This window comes from Vombatus ursinus, unplaced genomic scaffold (genome assembly GCF_900497805.2).
Source record: "Vombatus ursinus unplaced genomic scaffold, bare-nosed wombat genome assembly UNPS02014793.1, whole genome shotgun sequence".
Taxonomy (NCBI): domain Eukaryota; kingdom Metazoa; phylum Chordata; class Mammalia; order Diprotodontia; family Vombatidae; genus Vombatus; species Vombatus ursinus.
The window spans coordinates 5345622-5371796 of NW_020954571.1; the positions used below are offsets into that span (position 1 = coordinate 5345622).

General features: G+C 41.8%; 1 protein-coding gene across 1 annotated transcript in view; it reads left to right on the forward strand.

The window, feature by feature from the left end:
- SARDH (sarcosine dehydrogenase) overlaps positions 1–23892 on the forward strand; it is a 141014-nt gene extending 117122 nt beyond the window's left edge. Inside the window, exons 18-21 of the mRNA XM_027869641.1 lie at positions 1078–1240; positions 3569–3737; positions 9318–9453; positions 22782–23892. Coding sequence (XP_027725442.1) covers positions 1078–1240; positions 3569–3737; positions 9318–9453; positions 22782–22907 — 594 coding nt within the window. The 3' untranslated portion in view covers positions 22908–23892. The remainder of the gene's footprint in view (positions 1–1077; positions 1241–3568; positions 3738–9317; positions 9454–22781) is intronic.
- Positions 23893–26175: the final 2283 nt, after the last annotated feature.

Below are 26175 nucleotides of genomic sequence, written 5' to 3' on the forward strand. Positions count from 1 at the left end.
GGCCCAGAAGGAAGTTAGAATATTGGGGGTGGGGGCAGTTTTATTAGGATTCCATCAAATGCACCTAAAATCAAAATTCCCTTCAGTTCTGGGCATGGCCCAGAAAGTTCTAATCTCACCATTCTTAAAAAGGGAAGTCAGTTAAGAAGCCTCCCACTCCTACTCTAGACCTACACCCCCATATTAGCAAAACTTTATGATCCTATGGTGTTAACTTTTCCAAGTGTTCCCCGTACGTCATCTCATTTTAAGGACATAGAGAAGACCCTCTTTCTGCCAAATATGCTTCCCTTCTACTCGCTCACACCATACTTATCAGTGTGTGAAATTCTACCATTAGAGAATCATTCCTTTGGCTTTAGATTTTGACCTTGGTTGAAATACAAATCCCTCTGGGAGAGGTAACAGAGGATGCTTTATTGCTCACTTATACCTTAAGGTGAAAAGATTTGATCCTTTCCTGGGGGCAGCTTTTAATACTGAGAACAGAAGACACTGAATACTACAGAGGGGAGTGAAAGAAGTGTCTTGAGCCTCACTAACTTTCATGTCTTCAGCAATCTGATGGATAGTGAAGAAGAAAGTACACTGGACTGGGAATTAGGATGCCTGGCTTCAGTCCTGGCTTCTGCCACTAACTCCCAGTGTGACCTTGAGCAAATCAGTAGAGGATGGACTACATGACATCTGGAACACCTTTCTATTCCGACATTCTGTGATTCTATTTGTTGTTGTTCAGTCATTTCAGTCGTGTCCGACTCTTTGTGACCCCATTTGGGGTTTTCTTGGCAAATATACTGGAGAGGTTTGCCATTTCCTTCTCCAGCTCATTTTACAGATGAGAATACTGAGGCAAACAGGCTTAAGTGACTTGTCCAGGGTCACACAGATAGTAAGTGTCTGAGGCCAGATTTGAACTCACAAAGACGAGTCTTCCTAACTCCAGGTCTGGCATTCAATCCGCTGCACTACCTAGCTACCCCATGATTCTATTATGTAAATGTATTTGGGGAGCAGATAATATAAAGGGTGGAACTGAGAACAGGGATGAGAACTGGCCTCTTGTTCTTCCCACAGGTTCGAGCCATAAGATTGACTTTTGTGGGGGAGATGGGCTGGGAGCTGCACGTCCCCAAGGCATCTTGTGTTCCTGTTTACAAGGCTGTGATGAAAGCAGGTGCCAAGCATGGCATCATCAATGCAGGCTACCGGGCAATTGATTCCCTGAGCAGTGAGAAAGGTAGGCTCTTGTTGACAAGCGAGAAGCTCCTGCCATGCTCCGGAGCCCTCCTCCTTCAGTCTGGACCTCCTCCAAGGCCATTCTCAGAGGCATAATTGTCATCCAACAAGTCTGTCTTCACCTTCTGGATTTCTTGTTCCCTCACTGGTCTGGACATCCTCCCGTGTTTCCTGGCTTGGTCCTTCCTCTATGCTGTCCCTTGACACAAAGAAATGCACAATATTTGCCTTGGCCATATTACCTTCTCTCCTCCATGAAACTTTCAGAGCCTATATCTCAGCTTCCCCTAATTACAGATTCTCTGTGCCTTTCAAAGGGATCGCTAGCTAATCTGGTTTTTTAAAAAAAATATTTCAGATAGAATAATAGAATAAGAAGATATCAGGACTAAAAGGGAGCTTAGAAAATAGAATGTCAGCATTCAAATGATGGAAGGAACCTTAAAGGTCGTTTAGTCCAACTCTCTCATTTTAAAGGTTAAAAAAAAGAAAGAAAAAAAAGAAAACCCCAAAACTGAGGCCCAGAGAGGGGCAGTGATTTGTACAAGCCGTGTTAGTGGGAAAGGGCTATAGAAGGCTTCCCCTGCCCTAAACCAGAAGCCTCTCTTTTCTAGGCTAGTAGGTATATTTTAACAGAGGCATCTGGAAATAATGAGTACCATCCCCACTCCCACCCTACCCCACCCCCTTCTATGTCCCCAAGTTATAGTTTTTGTTATACAAGCCCAAGTAGTGATATATATGGTGTGAATTTTCAGCCAGGTCAGAAAGTGAGGCAGCACCATTATAGGCTAGGGTTAGAGATTTTGTGATTCAGTGACACCTCACACTACTCTCCTCTCCAGCTGCCTTTCAGGAATCTTGAAATGGGTGTCCAGTAGACATCTGAAACTCAACATGTCCAAAACAGAACTTGTTATCTTTTCCTCTAAACCATCCCCCTACTCTAACTTTCCCTATTACTGTTAAGGGCAACACCATCCCTCTAGTCCATGGGGCTCACAACCTAGGAGTCATCCTGGACTCCTCACTATCTCTCACCCCTCATATCCAAGCTGTTTCCGAGGCCTGCCCATTTCACCTTTGCAACATCTCTCCAGTACACCCCCTTCTCTCCTCTGACACTGCCACCCACCTGGTGTAGACCCTCATCACCTCTCACCTTGATTACTGCACTAACCTGCTGGTGGGTCTATCCGCCTCAAGGCTCTTCCCACCCCAATCCATCCTACATTCAGCCACTAAAGTGATTTTCCTGGAGTACAAGTCCAATCATGTCACCAACCTACTCAATAAATTCCAATAGCTTCCTATTACTGCCAAGAGCAAATAAAAAATGCTCCATTTGGCATGCAAGGCCTTCCTAACCTAGTCACCTCCTACCTTTCCAGTCTTCTTACAGCTTACTCCCTGACATGTTCATTTTTGTCCTTTGTAATCAAAGAGGAGCAAAATGACATCACAATGTATGGTCAATGTACAGTATGTCCAGCTGTGGCTGATCAAACCAATACAGACTTGGAAGGCTCTACCACAGGTTGGGTGCAAATAGTTCATATGAATATTTGGAAAGGAGATGTCTCTAAATATGCACATCTCATGTTTCTTTTCAGCTACTGCAATTCTACTTTGCTCATAGAGCATAGCGCCTTCTTTGATGAGGGCACACCACACCGCCTAGCGGTCCTGTGTCAGTGTCTCTTATGTCTCACAATCAATTCCAAAGTTCTTCAGAGAGACCTTGAAAGTATCACTTTTCGTGTTGTATCACTTCTTCTGACCTCCATGTGAATGCTTGCCTTGTGGGAAAAAAAAGACTCCCCAACAGGTCCTCTGATCCAGTGATGCTGGGCTCCTGGATGTTCCATCAACAAGACACTCCATCTCTTGGCTCCCGGCATTTTCTCTGTGTGTCCTCCATGCCTGGAACAGTGTCCTTCCTCCACTCTTACTATTGAACTCCCCGGCTTCTTTTATGTCCCATCTAAAATCCCACCTTCCACAGGAAGTCTCCCCTAACCTGTCAATTCCAGTGCCTTCCCTCTTTTAATTATTTCTTATTTATTCTGTATATACCTTGCTTTGTATATATTTGTTTGTATGAGGTCTTCCCAATTAGATTGCAAGTTCTTTGAGGACCGGGACTGTCTTTTGCCTCTTTTTGTATCCCCAGAGCTTAGCACAGTGCCTGGCATATAATAGGCGCTTAATAAATGTTTGTTGATTGATTGATCGAAACCCTACTGTGTAGGAAGTAACTCATACTGTCTTTGTACTGGTCAAGTTCTGCTATCCTTGACTCTGCGATAACATCGGACATCTCCTGCAGGCTACCGACACTGGCATGCAGACCTTCGCTCCGATGATACCCCTCTGGAAGCAGGGCTGGCTTTCACCTGCAAACTGAAGTCTGCCATTCCCTTTTTGGGACGAGAAGCCCTAGAGAAACAGAGGGCCTCTGGTCTCCTCAGACGCCTGGTCTGTTTTACCGTTGACAAGTAAGTCCCTCTAAGGCTCCTTCCTACCACTCCTGCTCACAACTGTCTGTAGTTGAGAAACGTTCCTTGCATATAGTCTAGACCCATTCCTGTTGAACTCCACAACTGGGATAAGAATTTTTTAAAGCAATCATAGCAGCATTTTAGACCCTCTACAATTTGATACCTTTTTACATTTCATGTTGTATTGCATACTTTTTCAGGCAATTCCCCTACATAGACCCTATGCATGAGCCAAACAGGACTACTCACAGTATCCTGCACTTTCCCACCTTCATACCTTTGCTCAAGTTGTTTTTCTGTGTGTGTGTGCGTGTCTGAATTAACTTTCCCATCTTCTCTATACCTATTGAAATCCTACTCATTATTTTAAAATCTGACTCAACTGCTGCTCCTTGAAGAAGCCTTCCATGCATCCTTCCACTGGATTATCACCTTCCAACCCTTGGACCTCACATGGCACTTTGTTTCCCATTTATTAATATATTTATTGTGTATTATTTTATATTACAGCTATTTGCATAGTAAATGTTCACTTTGACTTTTTGTGCCTGACCCGTGGTAGAACATTCCTAGCTCATATTGGTCTGATCAGCCACAGTCGAACACCCTGAAACTTGAGTCTAGCATAGTGATGTCATTTTGGTCCTCTTTGAGTATGAAAGACAATAAAAAATCAACCACCTAATTTGCATAGTAAATATGTTAAACCCTCTTATTAGACTGTAAGCTCTATGAGGACAGGTAGGATTGTGTCTTACCAAAACTCTATCTCGCATGTCCAAGACACTTTATAACTGTGTGTTGAATTGAATTGATTTGAAGTATAATGACAACCTACTCTGGGCAAGTAATGATTTTTGCCAAGAGAATAAAATGTATTTTGATTCTGTTTGTTTTTCTCTCCACCTTTGTGGGTGGTAACGGATAGGAATAATTTTAATCAATATTTTCAAAACTAGAATAATCTTTCCAGACATTCTCGATTTAGAAAATGAAGATGCTCCATTTGCCGCTCTATTCCAAGGAAAGGCCAAAGCCAGGAACAAGAAGAGGGGGGCAAATACTTCTCATTGGCTTCAGATATCTCTTAATTCATGTAGCCTTCTTTCTGTCTGGTCCCTTGGAGAGCTATCCATGGCAAGACAGCAGCTCCTGTGAACAAGATAGGTGGCCGGGGTGGGCGGTGGGGGGAGCGCGGCGTGTGCTGGTGCATGGTGAATTCTACGTGAGTCACTAGTGTGACTTTGTAGCCCCACAGTGAATGCTGTCCTAGGCTCAGCTGAGTGAGGCACAAAATCATTGGAACTAGAAGAGAAACTTCAGGATCTTTGAGTCTAGCTCCCTTATTTTAGAGCCGAGAAAACTGAGACCCGTAGAGTTTAAATGATTTTAAATTATCTAATAACAAATAGATTAATTAATCTAATAAGGGTCTGAATCAGGAATTGAACCCAGATCTTCCTGACTCCATGTCCAGAGAGCCATTTACACCGACTTTCAGCATAAGGAAGGCAATAGCATTGTTGTACTCTATCCTGGTAATGTTGCACCTGGAATATTGTGTTCAGTTTGGGGCCACACATTTTAATAAGGACAGAAATAATCAGGATTGTACCCAGGAGAAAGTAAACAGGATAAGGAAAGCTTTGGAGAATAAGCCACATGGGGATCATTTGAAGTAACTGGGCCTGTTTACCTGGGAGGAAAGAATATTTAGAAAAGATATGACAGCTGCCTTTAAGTGTTGGAGAGGATGTTACATGAAAGAATGGGGATTCGTTAAGGTAGCTAGATGGTGCAATGACTGGGAGTCCAGAAAGGCCTGAGTTTCACTTTTGCCTGAGGCACTTCTTAGCTGGGCAAGTCACCGAAAGTCTCTCAGCCTCCATTTGTTCGTCTTCAAAATGGGTCTAATACTAGCGTCTATTTCTCGGGGTGGTTGGGAGGATCAAATGTAAAGATGACACATACAAATTGCTTTGCAAGCCTTAAAGGGCCATATCAATGCTAACTATTGTTGTTGCTGTCCTTTGGCTTGGCCCCAGAGGACAGAATTAAGAGCAATGGGCACTTTTTTCAGAGAATGCAAATTTCAGCCAAATTTAAGGGAAAATCTCCTAACAATCTGAGTCATCAAAAAGTGAAATGGGCTACCTCACTTCTCCCTCTTTGGAAGTCTCCAGGCTAAGGCTGGATGTCCACTCGTCCTGATAGTGGGGTAGAAATATGGTCTGTCAGGAGCAGGCTAGACTAGATCATTTCCAAGGTCCTGTGTGGATCTTAGACTCTGTGATTCTGTGAGGCAATGTGCAATAAGGCTGGTGTCATCTCTGGGAAGGAGAAGGGGAGGGAAGAAAGAAGAGCATTTGGAACTCAAAATTTTTAAAAACATTAAAATTTTTTACATGTAATTGGGAAAGTTGGGGAGGGGAATAAAATAAAAGAGAAGTCTAAAAAACAAAAGCAAAAAAAAAAAAACAAAGAAGAAAAGGAGAAATGAAGCTGGAAGCAGAGTTTGGAGCCAAATTATGGAGGCCCTAAGTGCCATGGACTGCCAAAGATTAAGGATTTGGTATTTTATTCACTAGTTAATGGGCAAGCCAATGAAGGTTTATGAGCAGAGGAAGAAATGATATGAGCTGTGCCTTAGGAAAAAGATTTCCATGGGTATTTGGAAGATAGGACCTAGAAAGTGACATAAAAGACAAGACTATTAACGGTATTAACACTTTTATAAATGGTACAAATAATCCTGCTGATGATTCTCCTAAGTCTGACTTTTAATACTAATAAAAGGCAAAACACCATTACTGCAATTATGGGGCTTCACTGATGTGGGTCTGGTATCATTGACAGCCAGAGAGAGCTAGGTCATATGTGGCCAGATTCCTGGCTGCACCTGATGAAGGCCTTCAAAAGATGTGTCAAGTGTGATGAGCTAGAGAAAAAAAAAAAAGAAAGAAAAAAAAATCTGTGGCTTATCATCATCCCCCAGAATTTCTTTAGGCTATCTCCTGTTTGCACGTCCTTCGGCTTGACTCCTCCAACTCCTCCTTCTCCTCCTCTTCCTCTTCCTTTTCCTCCTCCTCCTCCTCCTCCTTTCTGCACAGCTCTTGCTTGGGGGCTGGAGCTGAGATGCCAGGGTCCTCCACTAAGCAGCGACAAGGTCTCAGACAAGTGCAGTGCTGATCAGGAGAGCTCCATCAGATCTGCATCCTCAACATACAGAAATCCACTTTGAAATAAGAGAGAAAAACAGCTTTCCTCCTCGTGGGTATTTTTTCAAGGTGCTTGATTTTTAAAAGATGAGACAGGTGCCCATTATGTTCACTTCACTTTCAGTGCAGGATTACCAAAAAGAAAAGAATGCCTTCAATTTTTCCATAGCTTTAGTACCTTTTCATGTCCATTATCTATTTGTGAGTTAGGGAGGTCAGGACCTATTGTTTCTGGTCTTCTGATGGGAAAACTGAGACCCAGTTGGTAGGAGGCTCTCAAGGTAACATTGTAAATTAGTAGAACAGCAAGGACTAGAACCAGACAGGGCCACTGTCCGCTGTCCAGATTCACTGTATCCAAATGATGGCTCTCACAGATACTATAAAGACAGAGAAAGGAACTTTGAAATTCTAGGTGAATGCCCAGGCTCCTGAATGAGGGAACCTTGGAAATAACAGGCTAGAACCCAGTTTTTCTGACTCGTGGCTGCTGTGCTTTTGTTTTTCTACCATATCATAATTACTGCTTCATTGCATTGCTCTCTTCCCTGAGGTCTGGGTGCTGAAGTGGGATGACATAAATATAATCGTGGTTTTGGAACCAGCTTTCTAGGTATGCCTTCACATCCCAGAATGCTCAAGCCTTCCTCTGTAGAATTGCCCCTGAGGCAAGGACCTCCTGACCATTGTTCCTACCTCTATTATTTCCCCACCTCCAATTTAGTTTATCCATTTTGTGAGAGTAATCCTCTGGTTATGTCACTTCTCTGCTTAAAAACCTTCAATGGGTCACATCCAGAAAAAGAACTATGGAGTCTAAATGCAGATTGAAACATACTATTTGCTCTCTCTTTTTTTTTTGTTTCTTCTTTCTCATAGTTCCCTCCTATTGGTTCTAATTCTTCTTTACAACATGACTAACTTGAAAATAGGTTTAATATAAATGTGTATGTAGAGCCTATATCAGATTGCATGCTGTCTTGGGGCGGGGGGGGAGGGGGGAAGAAAAATTGGAACTCAAAATCTTATGGACATGAATGTTGAAAACTAAAACATAATTAAGTAATTAAAAAAAACCTTCAATGACTCCATAATGCGAAAAGGCCCCTTACAACCTGCTCCTTTGCTACCTTTCCAACCTTATTTCAACCTGTTCCCCTTCATTTAACCAAAGCTTCAATCAAAACATTCTACCCGATAATCCCCAAGAATAGTTTAAATTTCTGAGCCTATGTACCTCTGTGATTTTCCTAAAGTATAAGTCAGACCATGTTACACCCCTACTGAATAAACTCTGATGGCTTCCTATTGCCTTTAAGATTAAATGGAAGCTCTTTTGTTTAATTTTTAAAGCCCTTGATGACCTGGCCCCAAACTACCGTTTCAAGTCTACACAACAGTCACACCCACATATATACATATACATATATGTATAAATATAATGGATGTGTGTCTATACATATATGCATATATGTATACATATACCCATATATGCATAGATACATAGACAGAAATTTTTATTTTTATGAAAAAATGTATTTTATATACCCACATACGTACATACAGTATACATATTACTATCATTCCGATGTTCTCTGATGCAGTCCAGTCAGCCTTCTTGCTGTTACTCACACATTAAATTCCATCTCCACACCTTTGCCTTGGCCATCTGCCATGCCTGGAATGTACTCTCACTTAATTTTTCCCTCTTAAAATTCCTTTTTGTCTTCAAAACTCTGCCTAAGCAATATCTTCCATGCAAAGCCTTTTTTGATCCTCCCAGTGGCCAGTGTCTGCCCTTCAAATTGGCTTGCATTCATTTTATATATATTTCACCACATTCACACAATGCACACATTGTCTCCTACACAAGAATGTAAGTTCCTTGAGGGCAGGAACCATTTTACTTTTTCCTTTGTATCTCCATCACCTAGCACAGTGCTTGGCACATGCTTGGCACTTAATAAATGCTTATTTGTTGCTTGATTGATGATCTTTCGTGCTTCTAATGTGCTTCCTCTCCTCTTCATCTCTACTTGTTGATATCCCAGCCATCTTTCAAGAATCAGCTCAAAGGCCACCTCCTCCTTGAAACCTCTCCTTCCAGAATTCCCCCATTAGACATTCTTGCCCTCTTCTGAAGCCTCATAGCCCCTTGCATCATACTCTGCCCTAGGATACAGTTGCAGACCTGATTTATCTCCCCTACTTGACTAAGTTCTTTAGAATTAGAGTCCCTGAGGGAAGAGAACAGGTCTTATTTACTTTTGTAACCTACCCCAGCCCATTGTCCATAGTGACTAATACATTTTTGTTGAATATGTGAGTGGTTTTTTTGTTTGTTTGTTTTTTTTTACAGAAAAGTGCCCATGTTTGGCTTGGAAGCCATCTGGAGAAATGAAAAAGTAGTTGGCCACATTCGGAAGGCAGATTTTGGCTTCACCATCAATAAAACCATTGCCTATGGATACATCCAGAACCCAGAGGGAGGTCCAGTGAGTACTTGGGGGATGGCTCAACTTAAGGAACTGAGAATCCAAATTCTTTTTAAAAGAGACACACATAATGGCATCAGGAACAGTATTTTGTCTCAGAAGGATAACAAAAGGATGAGTTGTTTTTCCTCCAAGCCTTTGTCTGTAATAAGCCAGACAGGGCTGTGAGACCTACAGGGAAGGCACAGAAGAAAAGAACTGGAAGTCCTCCCATACCCACTCAGTCCTTGGCACTCTACCCCGTACCACCAGCTCCCCGGAGGGCCTGGGCTCCAGCTAGGGAAAAGCTAGGATGGAGAGGGGACAGACATTTCTGACAGGGTGTGATGATGGATAAGGCCTTGAGCAGAGGCCTCTGCTGGAAGGAGGAAGGGAGAGAAGAGGAGAGGCAGATCAAGATGAAAAGCTGGTGCAGTGACATGAATGACTCATGTAAACTGTATCTCCAGGCTGAGTTGGCTGTTGTTTTTTTGCATTTTCCTTTTAAGAGACTCTGACTTTTGAAGCACAAGGTTTATGTTAGTCAGAATTGAGGACAGAGCCAGAGGATAACAAGTATTCTTTCCTAACCCAGAAAGAATGAGGTTTTGAAATGCCATCCCATTCTTTTTACTCAAAGGATAAGACCAGGGCAATCAATGACCCAAACTGTGTTCCTTCAAATCTCAACCACTGCTCTGACCTTCTACTGTAAAAATGTCCTTTCCTCAGTCAACCAAAATCCTTTCAGCATCCTCACCACACACACACACACATAGACTTTTGTACCATATCTTAACTTTGTCTCTATCCCATCTGTGCTATGGTCTGCGCATATAGGCCTTTAACAACTGTTGGTTAGCTGACTGCTTGGTTAGTTGGCTGAATGAATGAATGAATGTTCTTTTAATTTAAGAAAATATTTAAGTGCCTACTATGTGCCAGAGTCCTTTTGACTTGCATTTGTCTTACATGTTATTTCATATGATTGTTAATAGTTTGTGATTCTTTTGAAAATTGTTTGTTCACATCTTTTGATCCCTTATTTATTGGGGAAATGATTTTTGATCCCATCTACTCTCTTGAATACCAAATCTTTATCTGAGAAATCTGATAAAATTTGATAAAACTGTTTGCTCCATTCATTGCTTTCTTACCTGAGATGCATTAATTTTGTTTGTACAGAAGCATTTCAATTTCCAATAGTCATTATTGTCTCCACTCTTTGCATACTTCTCTGTTTTCTTAATCCATCAACACTACTCTGACTTTACTTTCTTCCCTTCACAGTTTCTACCCTACAGGTAAAGCAGTTCAACTTTTGCCTTTGAGTCCCTTGCCTGTTGGACTACCACCATTCACACCCAGCCAATTCTCTACTCTAGATTAGCCCTACCATTTACCCTTGTCCATTAAATTACTGAGCTCCATCGATGCCATCTAGATCCACTATAAATTCACATTATCTAATCTAGACTGGGTCCTCACTGCTGCATATGAAACTTATTCTTCTCTATTCTATTCCTCTTAGTGGTTATTCCCAAAAAGTCTTTTCTCTCCACAAGCCTTTCCCCACCCTCAGAAGATATCCTTACCTCCTACTGTACTAAGAAAATGGAAGTCTTAATTCTCTTATGCTACACTTCAACACTCATCTATATCTTCAAAAGAGACCTTCATTTACTCTTGCTTCTGAGAAACAGGTGGCCAAGGCCCCCCTCCACCTGTGCCCTCTCTTTCCCTATGCCCTCCGTTTTTTTTTTTTTTGTAAGGCAATTGGGGTTGAGTGACTTGCATAGGATCACACAGCTAGCAAGTGTCAAGTGTCTGAGGCTGGATTTGAACTCAGGTCCTCCTGACTCCAGGGCCAGTGCTCTATCCACTGCTCCACCTAGCTGTGGCCTCCATTGTTTTCTAAGAGTTCTCATCTTTAATCTCTTCTGACCTACTTGTCTTTCTTAATTGCCTACAAACATATCCAATCCTTGGATAATCGGTCACTTGATCTTCATATCCCTTTAAATCATTCCATATCTTGCCTTCTTTTCATTGCTACACTCCTAGAAAATCATCTCTACTTATTACCTCCAATTCCTCATTTCTTCATCACCCACTCACTTAACCTCTGGCTCTGGACCCCACCACTTGCCTGAAACTGCCCTTTCCAAGGTTACCAAGGATCTCTTAACTTCTAAATATGGTGGCCTTTTCTCAGTTCACAGCCTCTATGACCTCTCTGTGCCTTTTAATGCTGTTGACCACTCTCTCCTCCTGAAACTCTGCCTTGGCATCCATGAAACAAATGTATTTTGGTTCTCCTTCTACCTGTGTGACTGTTCCTTTTCACTCTCTCTTTTTCTTTTTTTTGGATCCTCATCTGTTTCATGCCTGCTTAACATGGATGTCTTCCAGGTTTCTGTCCTTGCTCCTCTTCACTTTCTACAATTTCTTCCTTGGTGATTCCATCTACTCCCCTGGGTTCAAATATTATTGCTATGCAGACGTCTCTCCAATCTGTATTTACCCAGTCTTAAACTCTCTCTTAAATTCTAGTCCCACATCATCAGCTTACTGCTAAATATCTCCTCCTACACCTACTGTGGAAATCACAAAATTGGCATGCTCAAAACAGAACCCAATACCATCACCCCCGCCCCAACCTGCCCCTCCTCCAAACTTCCTTATTTTTGTTGATAATCGCTTGGTTTCAAACTTCAGGGTTATCTTTGAATCTTCTCTCTTCACCACCCACCTCAACCAATCAGTTTCTAAGTCTTGTTGATTTTACCACCATATGTCTTTCCAATTTGTTCTCTTCTCTCCACACACACAGCTGCCATTCTAGTTCCCACCTTCATGACCTCTCTTGTAACACCTCCTTCATTGGTCTCCAAATTTGTAGTCTTCCCTCTCTAATTCATCCTCCACAGGGCTGCCAAACTAATCGTCCTACAGGCCACGGGTAACCTTGCACTTGAAGCACCTAAATCCATATAGTCGAAGAGACTAGCAACATAAAAAGAGAGAAAGGATGAGTCTGTCGTTCCCTTTGAAAATGCTTTTCAGGGTGAGAAACACTATCATTATGCTCACCATCAATAACAAAAACTCTGAATACCAATTACAGTGCTTTGAAAAGGCTCTGAGGCCAATGAAATGATTTCCAATACTTGGACTTTCTGTAGGAAAATGAAAGGAAAAACTCTCAGCTCAAACTTTTTGGAAGAGAAAATTGGGCCTTCCAAATTCCCCCCAAAGCCCTTCTACACAAACAAAATCAATGCAACTAAGATAAGATGACAAGCTGTTGATTAGGAAATGGCCTTCTTGATTCTAAGATGGCAAATTAACTTCCTTACAAATGCTTTAAGTTTCTTAACTCAATAAGACAGGGATGGGGACTAGACCTGTGATTTCATTTATATAGGGAACTCCCAGGTGAGTAATCTACCTCTACAAATGCAGGTCAGTCCTTATTCTATAATTTAGAGTTTGAGAGAGTTGCCTAGAGCACTGAGAGGTCAGTTAAGTGATGTACACGAGCTCACATAGCCAGAATGTATCAGAGGCAAGACTTGAACCCAGGTCTTTCTGGTTCTGAAGCTACTTCTCTATCTACTATGCTATCTCAATAATAATAATAATGAAAACTTACAGAGTTTGTTTTGTTTTGTTTGGGTTCACATTTATGCTTTCCTCAGGGTGGAGGACTCCCATTGGGGAAATTTCCTCTACTGATATAGATTGGCAACTCATTTTTAATTTACAATCTTAGGGAATTCTCTGGGGCAATTTGGAGTGCTTATTTTTTTTGTCCATTCTTCTGGCTCTGAGGCCAGCCTTCTCTTCATTACGCCCAGCTAACTTGCCAACAGCAACAGCAATAGCTAATATCTCTATATTATACTTTAAGGCTTACAAAGCACTTAACTCACATAATTTCATTTGTTCCTTACAACAATTTTCTGAGGTAAGTTCTTCAATTATTATTATCTCCATTTTACAGATGAAGAAACTGAGCTCAAAAAAGGCTAAGTGAAATTAACTTCTTGTTCAGTTATGTCCAACTCTTTGTGACCCCATTTGGGTTTTTCTTGGCAAAGATACTGGATACTAATGCTGGTTTGCCATTTCCTTCTCTGGCTCATTTTACAAATGAGGAAACTGAGGCAAACAGAGTTAAAGTGACTTGCCTAGGATCACATAGCTGGTAAGTGTTGGAGGCCAGATCTGAATTCAGGTCTTCCTGACTTCAGGCCTAGTGCTCTATCCACTATGCCATCTAGCTGCCCCAAGTGAAATGATCACAATCACATAATTCATGACCAGGAGTGGGATTTGAACCCAAGTTTCTCATGGCTCCAAGTTCAGAATTCTTTTTACTACTCAACCACCACCATCACCACTGTCTCTCTCAGTGAATGAGCAATCATTCAATAAGAGACCGCCAGGTGCTAGAGGCTTGGGATCCAAACACATCTTAAAAGGGCTCTTAGTCTAGTAATGAAGAGTTAATACAGAATGGGTATTTAATGAACACTTAATGATTGGTCAAATGAGGTTATAGGTGTGAAAGTCTGAAAAGTTGAAGGGAACATTATCAGTCAATATCAAGCATTTACTAAGTGCCTACTAAGTGCCAAACACTGTGTTATTCTCAATTAAGGTACTTCATATTCTTTTCCTTAAACCTAGAATTTGAGCTATCATTTCAAGCCCTCTACTCTGACTGTTAAGGTAGAAGAAGGAAGGCCAAAGGAAGAAACTTTGTGGGAATCAATTAGTTAATCAACACATTGTTCATTAAATGTGCTGAGTGTTGGGGGGGGAGGGGAACTAGAAATACTACAGCTAAGTCAGACTAAGTTGGGAGAGTCAGCGACAGCCCGGAGGATAGATCCACTTTGGCTGTAGTTGGGAGCATGGGAAGGAAAGGCAGTGCAGCTGTACCAAGAGGAGAGAATCAGTTCCCCAGAGAGTCTTGGCTCTTGCCCCTTTGAGTATTGAGGAATAAAATGGACCATGGGGTAGGAGTACCATGCTAGAGGGGCTGGGGGCAGCAGCTAGGGGGATGCTCTCTTCTATTCACTGCAAGGTGAATTACAGGGCAGGTAGTACGTGCAGGGAGAAAGCAGGAGTCACCAGAAAGGAAATGTGCCCAGCACCCTGGGAAAAGCCTATTTATCTCCTTACTAGTTACAGCTCTAGAAATAAGAGGAGAAGGTCCTTTAAAATGTGAAGGTTGAACCAGATGACTTTCTGAAGTCTCTTCCAGCTCTAAAATTTATGTTCTAACTGGGCCCTTCTAGACATCAGCAACCTGGGAAAAGCTCCACTTACACCCATGCTAGACATGGGCAGCATGGGTGGATGGAGTGGATAGAGACTCCTCTTCCTGAGTTCAAATTCAGCCTCAGACACTTACTAGCGGTATGTCCCTGGGCAAGTCACTTAATCCTGTTTGCCTCCAGTTCCATATCTGTCGAATGAGCTAAAGAAGGAAGTGGCAAAGCACTGCAGTATCTTTGCTGAGAAAACCCCAAGTGGGGTCATGAAGAGTTGGACATGACTGAAAAAATAAGAGAAGGGGAAGGCCCTTTAAAAGAGGAAGGGTGAATTCGATGACCTCCTAATGCCCTTCCAGCTCTAAACCTGTGAGCCATTAAGCTGATAGGTTTACAATTTACAACTTTTTTTAGTGACCAAGATTTACAGATGCACATAGTTCACAGTTGTTTCAAGTCAAATCATGATGTGAATAAATGAATGAAAAAGCATATATTAAATATTACTGTGTGCTAGACATTGTGTTAAGTGCCAAGGATACAAAACTACAAAGACAGTCTCTACCCCAAGTAGCTTACATTAAATTGCAGAAAACATAAAAGGAAGTGGTGGCCAGGGATAGGAGTCTATCATCACTGAGATGTGTCAGTCGACAAGTATTTATTAAGCACCTACTATGTGCCAGGCACTATGCTAAATGCTGGGCATACAAAGAAAAGCAAAAACAGTCCCAGTTCTGAAGGAACTCACATTGTAATGGGGAGACAACATGAAAAAACAATTTCACTACCTGATACATACAGAGTAGATGGGAAATAATCTCAGAGGGAAGGCATCAGCTGTAGGGAGTAAGGGGGTTTGAGGGGAACTGGAAAAGGCCTCATGCAGAAGGTGGATTTTGAGCTGAGATTGGAAGTAAGCCAGGTAAAACAATAGACCGAGACAAGTAGGGAGGATAGTCTGGACACAGATTTCACAGACTTGGGGGGTATACAAAGGCCAGTGTTGCTGGAGTACAGGTATGTACATGGAGGAGAATTAAAATAAAAGAAGACTGAAAAGCTAGGAAGGGGCAAGATTATGAAGGACTTTAAATTTTAAGCAAAGTCTTTTAAAGTTGATCATGGGGGTAATAGGAAGCCACTAAAGTTGATTGAGTGGGAGTGAGGGAGGGGTAGTGCCATGGCCAGGTGTGTGCTTCAGGAAAATGGATTTGGCTGCTCAGTGGAGGCTGGATTGGAGTAAAGAAAGAATGGAGACAGAGGAGGCTATTGAGAAGGCCATTACAATAGTGTAGGCCAGTGGTTCTCAAAGTTCACCAATTCCTGGGGGTTCTGGAGACTTTTTCAGGGTCCACAAGTCAAAGTTGTTTTTCTAATAATGCTAAGATATTATTTGCCTATTAAAATACTCTTCCCTGTATGAGGCCAGATTTTCTTCATATGCTTCAACCAAAACATGTTCAGCAAATTAAATGCAGAAGCAGATATGAGAATCCAGCTGTCTTTTGTTATGCTAAGACTTAAAGAGATTTGCAAAAATATATAAAACAATGATACTCTTATCACTATTTTTTCTTTTTAGAAAATATAGTTACTTTTAATAAAACATGTCCTATCAACTTTCAATGGACTTATCATTAGTTTAATGAATTAATATTTTAAAATTTTATCAGTTTTAACTTCTTATAAACAAAAGGTCTTTAGTATCCTCAATAATTTTTAAGAGTCTAAAGGGGGCCTGAGACCAAAAGTTAGGGCATTGCTTGTCTAAGCATTCAGGGATGAGAGCCTTTACTAAGGTAGCGGTGATGGGTCTGGAGGGAAGAAGATGTGTAGGAGAGATGTTGGAAGGTTAAAATGACAGGACTTACCAGCATTGCTTTTGTGGAGTGAGTTCAAGAGAAGAGTTCCTATGAACCTAGGAATTGGCAGGGTGCTGGTGCCCTTGACAGTAGTAATAGGGAAAGTGGGTTTGTGCATAGCATGGCCAACTGACATGACCTTTCCAAGAACAAAAGGGTTACAAGGGTTAGGCAGGCAGATGATAACATAACTTGGGTGGGTGACTCAATGTGGTATGAAGGTGAAGTATACTTTGAGATTTGGGGCCCATGAGATGACATGTTGTTATTGTTGTTGAGTTGTTTCAGCAGTGTCTGGCTCTTCATGACCCCATTTGGGAGTTTTCTTGGCAAAGGTACTAGAGTGCTTTGCCATTTCTTTCTCCAGCTCATTTGACAGATGAGGAAACTAAGGCAAACAAGGTTAAGTGACTTGCCCAAGGTCACCCAGCTAAGAAGTGTCTGAGGCCATATTTCGAACTCAGGAAGATGAGTCTTCCTGATTTTAAGCCCAGTAATCTATCCACTGGGCCACCTATCTTTCCCTATGAGATGATATAGTGGCTGCCTATATGAGTAAAGCTTCACTCACTCAGTTACCCCAATGAAAACAACTGAGCCCCAGGACAGAAATTTCAAAGATTAATGAATTAACTTCCCCAGGGCCTGGTGTAAAGTTTGCTGGAAAGAACACAAGGTTTGGAGTCAGATTTTAAATCTCAGCTATGTGACTTACTACTCATGTGACCTGGGCAAGTCATTAACCTCTTTGGGCCCAAGTTTCCTCATTTGTAAAATAATTAGGTTGAACTACCATATTCTTTATCACAGATGAAGAGCTCTAAGGGTCGTTAGAAGTCATCCAGTCCAGAGGCATCAAACTGATGCCCGATTTAAATATAATTGGGAAGTGTTTACCAAAATAAATAAAAATAAAATACAGCATAGATAATATTTGTGGTTTTCTAAGTCATTATGCAGCTCACTGGCATCTGTTTCTATTTGAATTTGATACCATTGATCTAGTTCACCATCAGCATTTTACAGAAGAGGCCTGTCTGTGACCCAAAGAAATTGTGACTTCTTTAAGATCACACTTAATCCTGCTTAAGTAGAACATCTAAGCTCTGTCCCAACCCTAAATCCTACCATGTATTACAATATATAATTAAGAGTTAAATTGTACGGTATAGAGTCTAAGTGCTGTTGGAGCTCAGAAGAAAGAAGTATCAGTGAGGGCTGGAATAATCAATCAGGGAAGGTTTGAAAGGCCTTGAACCAGGCCTTGGAGGATGAGAACTCAGAGAAGAGTGAGGAGGAGTGGGAAAGCAGGAGCTAAAGTTACAAGGACAATCCAGCTCACACTGAAACAAATACATTCCTGTCTTCTTGGGCTTTTTGGCCAAAGTATGGATAAAATCTGGAATGGTTGCCAACCCTGAAGTCCTTCCGGAAAAGTATGTGAGAGATTTTCTCTCTATCATTCACCTTCCACTCAGGGTTGCTTTAAGGCCAAATCGAAAACTATGCAAATCGATAGCGAAGGGAGTCAATGGCGCAGGTGGTGGGTGGCTCTCCTCTTCTAATCTCTCTTTACCAATACTCCCTTCCTCTGCCACAGACCCAGAACGTTTCCTGCCGGAAAGGCAGTGTTCATTAAGCAGACATTAATGGGAGACATTAATCTCTCAGTTGGGTGTGATAACTTCCAGCCTGATTTACATGCTAATTGAAGTCTGCATAAGGGAAAAAATGAGAGAAAGGGTGTGTGGGGGGGTAGTGGTGTGGGAGTGGAACCCAGATAGAAGTTCCCAACTCACACCCCCAGGATTTGGTGAGGGGCACAGAATGTGCCCTCTGAGCGCTGTGTGAAATTAAAGGGGGGTTGTCTCCAACTCCTTGCCTCTCGTTTCTCTAATTCACCTGCCCCTCACCCCTTCTGTTTCCACCCATAGGCCCCTGGTGCTCTCAGGTGTTCTGGAAAAACAATCAGACTAACTCATACTGAGGTTTTAATGAACTAATCATATATTATCCCTTCTAGGATTTATTTATCTTTTTAAAAAGGACCCCAAGGAGAGAAAACAACAAAATGATATTGGGAAAAGAGGAGCATTAGGAATAGATTCAGATCTTAGCTCCAACACTTACTAACTACAGGACACTGGTCAAATTACCTCTCTGAGTCTCAGTTTCCTAATCTGTTAAATTACCAACCTCCTACCCAACTACTTTGAAGCATTGTTGTGGGAGAAATGCTTTGCAAACTTTAAAGTGCTTTGTCAGTGCAACTTGTTGTTATCATCATCATATGCAATATTAGCCCGAAGGAATAATTTTTTTCTTGTCTAGACCTGTGATTTCACATAAACTTTCCAGAAGGGAACCTCTCTCTACCAATATAGATAGCAATTGGTCTGCAACTTAAACTCATTAAAGAGATACTTGGAGGTACTGGGAGGCTGAGACTTGTCCAGGGTGGCATAGACTTCAACCCAAGTCTTTCTGACTTTTAAAACCAGCTCTCTACCCCCTATGCCACCTTACCTCTCAGAATAAAGTGTGGAATTTTAAACACAAAGAAGGAAGATTTTTTTTTTTTGGGTGGGGAAGGTTGGCTTGATTGCTTTTTGTTGCCCCCACAATTCTTTCCACATAGTTGAATGCCTGCTCTATGGATAAAGTCAATGTTAGAAGAAAGCCATGTTTGGGGAAATTTATTTCAACAGTTTGAGTAGAGTTTCAGAACTAGGAAATCTGTGAGTCCTGGGTAGTATGTAATTCCTTATTTGGGAATTTGGTGAGATGTAGAGATAGGGGAAGGACCCTGAATTTAATCAGTGTCAATAGCCTCACCAGGGCCATGGCAGACAGTGTGGTGTGACATAAAAGCCATCAAACATGGATTCAACCCTGTGGCTGATTAACGATGTGACCTTCAGCGAGTAATTTCCCATCTCTCACCTCAGTTCACCTACAAAATGAGGGAGTTGGAACAAATATCCAACCAGAGATCTCTGACATCCCTTTCACTCCTAGTATTCTATGTTCACATTTGTTTCAATCCACCAAATGTTTCTCAAGTGCCTATTAATTTTAGGGAGGGCATTGGGTGAGATATTAAATTTAGATAAAACATCTTCCCTGCTTTCATGAGCCTTATCATCTAGTACTGGCATATTATACCTACAAAAATAAGTATATAACAAAATGATATATGGATAGTATATAAGGGGTACAAAGTGCTACCTGAAGGAAGAATGGTCATAACTAAGTAAGGGGATCAGGGATGTCTTTGTGGAGGAGGTGGCATTTGAGGTGGATGAGTGGGTAAGAATTCAACAGATTTTTGGGATAGGTGAAAGGGAACAGCATGAGCAAAGGCATGGGGATAGGAGATCAGTATCTATACCTATATCTATACACACATGTATATACATATATGTCCATATACGTATATACATGTATACATGCGTGTATGTATGTATATACATATTATACATGTACAAGAGACGGTGAGTGGTTCAGTTTTGTTGTGGTATGTGCAGGGTAGTGACATGAAATAAAATCCGATAAGCAGTCTGGCTCCAAATTGCAGAGAACCTTAAATGACAAGCTGAGGCATTTGGACTACTTGGTAGGCACTGGAGAGTCATTTAAGCAGGGAAGTGGCATGACCAGACTTATGTGCAAGAAGATAGATCCTAGTAGCATGTGAAGAATGGTTTGAAGTAGGAAGAGTCAAAAGACTGAAAGGTCTATCGGAAGGGTAATGTGATAGTCCAGGTGGTAATGAAGGCTCATATTAGGATGGTGGCCATGTGGGAGACGAATCAAAGAGAGGATAGATACCAAGACTTAGACATAATCAACAGAACATGCTGGCCAATTCCATGTGAGAGAAGAGAAGGATCACAGTCTGGATAACAGATGATGAACTTGGGAGGCCTGGTAAATGGTGATGCCACAGACATATATAGTGAAATGAAAAAAAGAAGGGTGTGGTTAAGAGGAAAGATAATAAACCAGCTTGAGATATGGCGAGTCTGACTTGAAAGTGAGGCATGGGTAGAAACATTCTATAAGAGAGGTGGCGATAAGTCTGGAACTCAGGAAGAAGCCTGACCTGGAGATTCAGATTTGGGAGTCATCAGCACAAAGGTGGTAGAAGGAAGGTGGAAGTGAACGAAATTGCCAATGGGGGAAAAATGTAGAGAGAAAGAAGAAAAGAGGGCTGAGGACAGAGCTTTGAGGAACATCTCTTCAGTTTTATCATTCTTTGGTCTTATGGTCCACCATGTCACCTTCTTCCCTTTCCTCTAGGTGCCTAGGCAAAAACCAAAAGCACAAAAAAATTCACCTAAATTAATGTAAAGATAGCTCCCTTTTTATAAGACTGCAATGAAATGACAGCTAGTTTTTAATTCAACTTTGAAGATGAATTACTAATTTCCCCCCTCACAGCAGAGTGGCTGGGGACTATAATGACACAGTGTTATATACCTCATCAGATGTGGTCACCATATCAGATGCTTTTGGCTTTATTGATCTTTGTCACAAGGGATGGTTTAATATAGAGAGAGGAGAGGGGATTTTTCTTCCTGAAAATTCTCACAATGTAAAGACAAAATTCATTAATAAAACACATATTTTTTAAGTCAGTCATGAATTCACTTGGGTCAGAAACCAAAGTAGAGTCTCTCTCAGGTGATATATATCACCAGGACCAGAGATTAGCAGATGCTCAAGTCAACACTGAATCCTGTTAAAAAAAAAAAAAAAAAAAAGAACAGTCCCTTTACTAGCTAAGACAAAACCCTCCACATTTAGGATCCCCAGAAGCCAATTGTAGTTTGTTGGTATTCATATACCAACGTGTCCAGTCCTTATGTGTATATAGCTTTACATATCACACAACCATCCATGAATTCATGATATACTGGCCCCCACTTACTTATGAAGTTTGTATTATGTGAAGATCTATTTTTCTCAGACAAAACTAGAGCTGCCAGAAATTATAGCTGTTTCTTTATGTTGCAGAGTTAAGGACACTCTTCCAGTAGCTCTAGCCCTGGGTTTAATTGCTACACAGAGAGAACACACATTTCTAATCGGCCCAAATGGTTTGGCTCGCTGACACAGCGCCCAGCTGTCACGTCTCATCAGCCATCCTGGGCTGGACATGACACTCTTTTACTTCTCTGTAAGAACCGACTACTTTTGGGATGGGTTGGATTCTCCAGCTCTCCCATAGCAAAGCCAGGTAGAGCTTAGCCGGTGAGGAGAGAGCCAGAGGACAGGGTGTCTGGGAAGTGATCGGACTTAGCTCTGGCTGCATTTGTTCCACCCCGTTAGGACGTGAACTCAATTTGACTTTGGGTTCTCAGCTTGTCTGTGACCACAGCTGCTCTCAGAGAGACTGAAGAACCTGCCCATGTTCAGTTGAAACCATCCTTCTTAAAAAATTCTTCCTGCTGTTTTCTCAGGAGCCTGGACTTATTGGGGAGCAGGGAGGGAGAGAAGGGAAATGGATCGTTTGTTTGACCTTTGTCTGGTCTTCCTACTTTTAGATCCCAAAAAGGGAAGCCAAAATTCCAAGGGTGTTGGCTTCAGTGATAGAAAATTCAAGCTCTCCCCAGGAGCAGTGTGATAGAGTGGTGGAGAGTTTGTAGCGCTTACACACATACGTGACCTCAGAAGGCTGAGGGGAAGTGACCGGTATATTTAGAGTCAGGGAAGCTGGGTCTGAATCTCTTGCCCTGTTCCTTACTCTCTGTGTCCCTTTGGGTAAATCACGTCATTCCTCTGGGACTCTGTTTCCTCATCCATAAAATGTAGAGGTTGGACTAGCAGATCCCTAAAGTCCCTTATGGCTCTAAATCCTACGGTCCAAAATTGTCTTCAGTTTCCTCAATCATTAAATTGTGAGGGCGTTGGACTAGATGAGCTCTAAGGTTCCTTCTAGGTGGGGGACTATGGGTGAGACCCTTAACCTTCTCTGAGTCTCTGTTTCCTCACCTCTAAAATGGGGGCAATCATACTTCTGCTTATCTAACTCGTAGAGTTGTTATGAAGAAAATCCTTTGTAAACCTCAAAACATCATGGAGTTATGAATTATTATTACTGTTAGATCAACCTACTGTTTTAAAGCACATAGGATCTTAGATTTAGAGATGGGGGAAGATGTATGTCACGCCTTCTTCCTTTTCTACTTGGCAGGTGTCCCTGGAGTTTGTGAAGAGTGGTGACTATGCCCTTGAGAGAATGGGAGTGATCTACGCTGCCCAAGTTCATGTGAAGTCTCCGTTCGATCCGGACAACAAGAGAGTAAAGGGAATATATTAACTCCAGAAGACTCTGATGTTGACTGCCTGGCAAGTGGAAGTACCAGGGGCTGATGAAAAGAAGATGGGAACAAGCTCACCATCATTTCCAGTCAGCCGAGGACTGAGCCCCCCCGACAGCTGGCTTGGACACATTCCTTGCCTCTCCATATCGGAGCCCTGGAATTGACTGAGTGCTCTTGTTGTTCTCGGCTTAAAAATCAGAATGAAGCCCAGTCTATTGAAGAAGCTGCTTTCTGGTGATGTCCTGGAGAAAACTTCCAGACTCAGAATTAGGATGGCGGGAAGTACTACTTCCTCAAATATCAAAAATCCTCAAAAATGTGTCAAAACATATAAAAATAGCCTCAAATGATGCTTTCTATTTGATCCTCATTCAAAAAAGTTTGTTCCACCAACTAAACTGTAACCTTCTTTAATGGATGGACTATTCTTTGTATCCTCCACGGGGCTCTAAGACAGTGCAGGTCCCATGGAAGACAGTTAGTCAATACTTTAAAAAATTGAACTGACATGAATCAATGAGCCTAAAACTGTAATGAAGTCAGGGTTCAGGGGCCTCTGACCCAGTGGGATTCATTTTCCTGCTCCCAGGGGAAACCCAGGGGAGATTAAAGCAGGGCTTTGTTCCCAGGCCCAAAGGCCAGGCTCATAGGAGGCCCATGGCTCTTCTAAGTATGATTCTGTTTGACAATGGAACAACCCCTGAAAACAAGCTTTCAGTTATAGGTCTATGCATCTACAAAAGATTTTCATTTACCATGGGACCTGTTCACTGCCAGCCTTCTAGAAGATTTCTGCTTAATGGCACTTTCCTTTGTATTTCATATTCTTTATCATTTTAACAAAATTCTTTTTATGCCTATGTCTTGTCTGCAAACTTGATCTGAAGACCCTTGAGGGAAGGCTCAGGTATTCTTAGGAGGTAGCATCGTACAGATAACATAACACACGCTCAATAAATATTTGTGAGAATGTGACAGTAATATTTATGTATTTCATTCCTTAACCTTTTTCATTTAATTCAATTCAGTCAGTCATTTCTTGCTAGGGTAGAGGGATATGGTTGGAATAATTCACATAGTGCTAGGAATAAACTTGTCTCCAATTAGGTGATTATCTCCTGTCTGGGAGAGAGACTTCAGTGCAGACACAGGGAACTGGCCATTATCCTTGAACGTATAATATGCTGGTTCTTTCAAGTACACACAAAGAAATGATGAGAGGTTTGATTCCTTGGATACCTCGGCTCTTTCCTGATTCTTGGAGCTACAGCTTGAGTCAGTCCATAAACATTTATTAAGCACCTACTATGTGCCAGGTATTGTGCTAAACACTAGGGAAACAAAAAGAGGCAAAAGACAGTCCCTGTCCTCAAGGAGCTCATAGTCTAATGGGGGAGATAAGCAAACACATATGTACAAACAAGCTTTATGCAGGATTGATAGGAAATAATTAGCAGAAAGAAGGCACTAGAATTAAGAGGGGATGAGAAAGGCAGAATTTTATTTGGGACTGGAGGAAACCAGGAGGCACAGCTGAGGAGGGAGAGCATTCTAAGCATGAGGAATAGCTAGTGAAAATGCCTGAGGTTGAGAGATAGAGGGTCTTGTTCATGGAATAGTAAGGAGACCAGGGTCACTAGTTCAAAAAGTACAAGGTGGGGAGTGAGGTATATGAAGACTGGAAAGTGGGGTGGGGGTGAGGGAAGGGGGGACTAGGTTATGAAAGGATCTGGATGCCAAAGGACTTTTTATTCGATACTAAAGGCAATAGGGAGCCAATGGAGTTTATTGACTAGGAAGTGACATGGCACCTGGGGTGACATGGTCAGACCTGAACTTTAGGAATATCACTTTGGCAGCTGAATGGAGACAGGATCAGAGAGGGGAAGCAGACAGACCCACCATCAGACTATTGCAATAGTCCAGGCATGAGGTGATGAGAGTGGGTAGCATTAAAAAAGAGAGAAGGGGGCATATTCAAGAGATGTTGCAAAGGTGAAATGACAGATCTTGACAACAGATTGGAAACGGTGGGGAGATGTGAGAAATAATGAGGAGACAAGGATGACACCTAGGTTTTGAGCCTGAGGGCCTGGAAAGACAATGTTGTCCTTGACAGTAATAAGGAGCTTAGGAAGAAGGTAGAATTTAGAAAGAAAGATAATCAGTTCAGTTTGGGATAGATTGAGTTTAAGATCTTTACTGGACAACCAGTTTGAGATGTCTGAAAGACAGTTGGAGATGCAAGATTGGAGGTCAATAGAGAGATTAGGGCAAGATAGTTAGATTTGAGAATCATCAGCCCAGAAATGATAATTAAATACATGGATGCTGATGAGATCACCAAGTCAAGTAGCTTGGAAGAAGAGAAGGGAGCCCAGGACAGAGCCCTATGGGACATGCTTGGCTAGGAGGTATGAACTGCATAAGGATCTAGGAAAGGAGACTGAGAAGGAGGAGTCTGATAAATTGGAGGAAAAAAAGAAAGTAGTGTCAGGAAAATCTAGAGATAACAGAGTATCAAGAACAAGAGGGTGATTAACCTTATCAAAGGCTGCAGAGTGGTCAAGAAGAATGAGCACTGAGAAAAGGCCATTGAGTTTGGCAACTGCTAACTTTGGAGAGAGCAGCTCTGGGAATGATGAGTTCAGAAACCAGATTGTAAGGAGTTAAGAAGTGAGGGAGAGGAGAGAAAGTGGAGCCACTTAGTACAGACAGCCTTCTCAAGGAGTTTTACACAAAAGGAGGGGAGGGGAGGGGAGAGAAAATAAGCATTTATGTAGTGCTTACTATATGCCAGGCACTGTGCTAAGCACTTAACAAATATTTCATTTGATCCTGACAACAACCCTGCAAGGCAAATGTTAATTATTATCCCTATTTTATAATTGAGGAACACAGGCACAGACACAGACACAAGCATGGACAGGACATTGAGGAGCCCTTGCTTTTGAGGGATTCAACATTATTTAGGTAAAATGTGATGTCGGTGGTCTCCTCTGAGCTGTTCTGGTTTAGAAGGGTTTGGCTGTTCTCAAAACATGGGGAGAGGTTCTGTTAGGGTCACAAAAGGGAGTTCCTTGGACATTTGGCTGCACCATATTTCTCAGAGAAATCTTAGGACTGCTAAGGTAGTAATGTTTGTCTCCTAAAATTTACTTGTTCAGTTGTCTTTCAGTCCTATCTGACTTTTTATGACCCCATTTGGAGTTTTCTTGGCAAAGATACTGGAATGATTTGCCATTTCCTTCTCCAGCTCGGTTA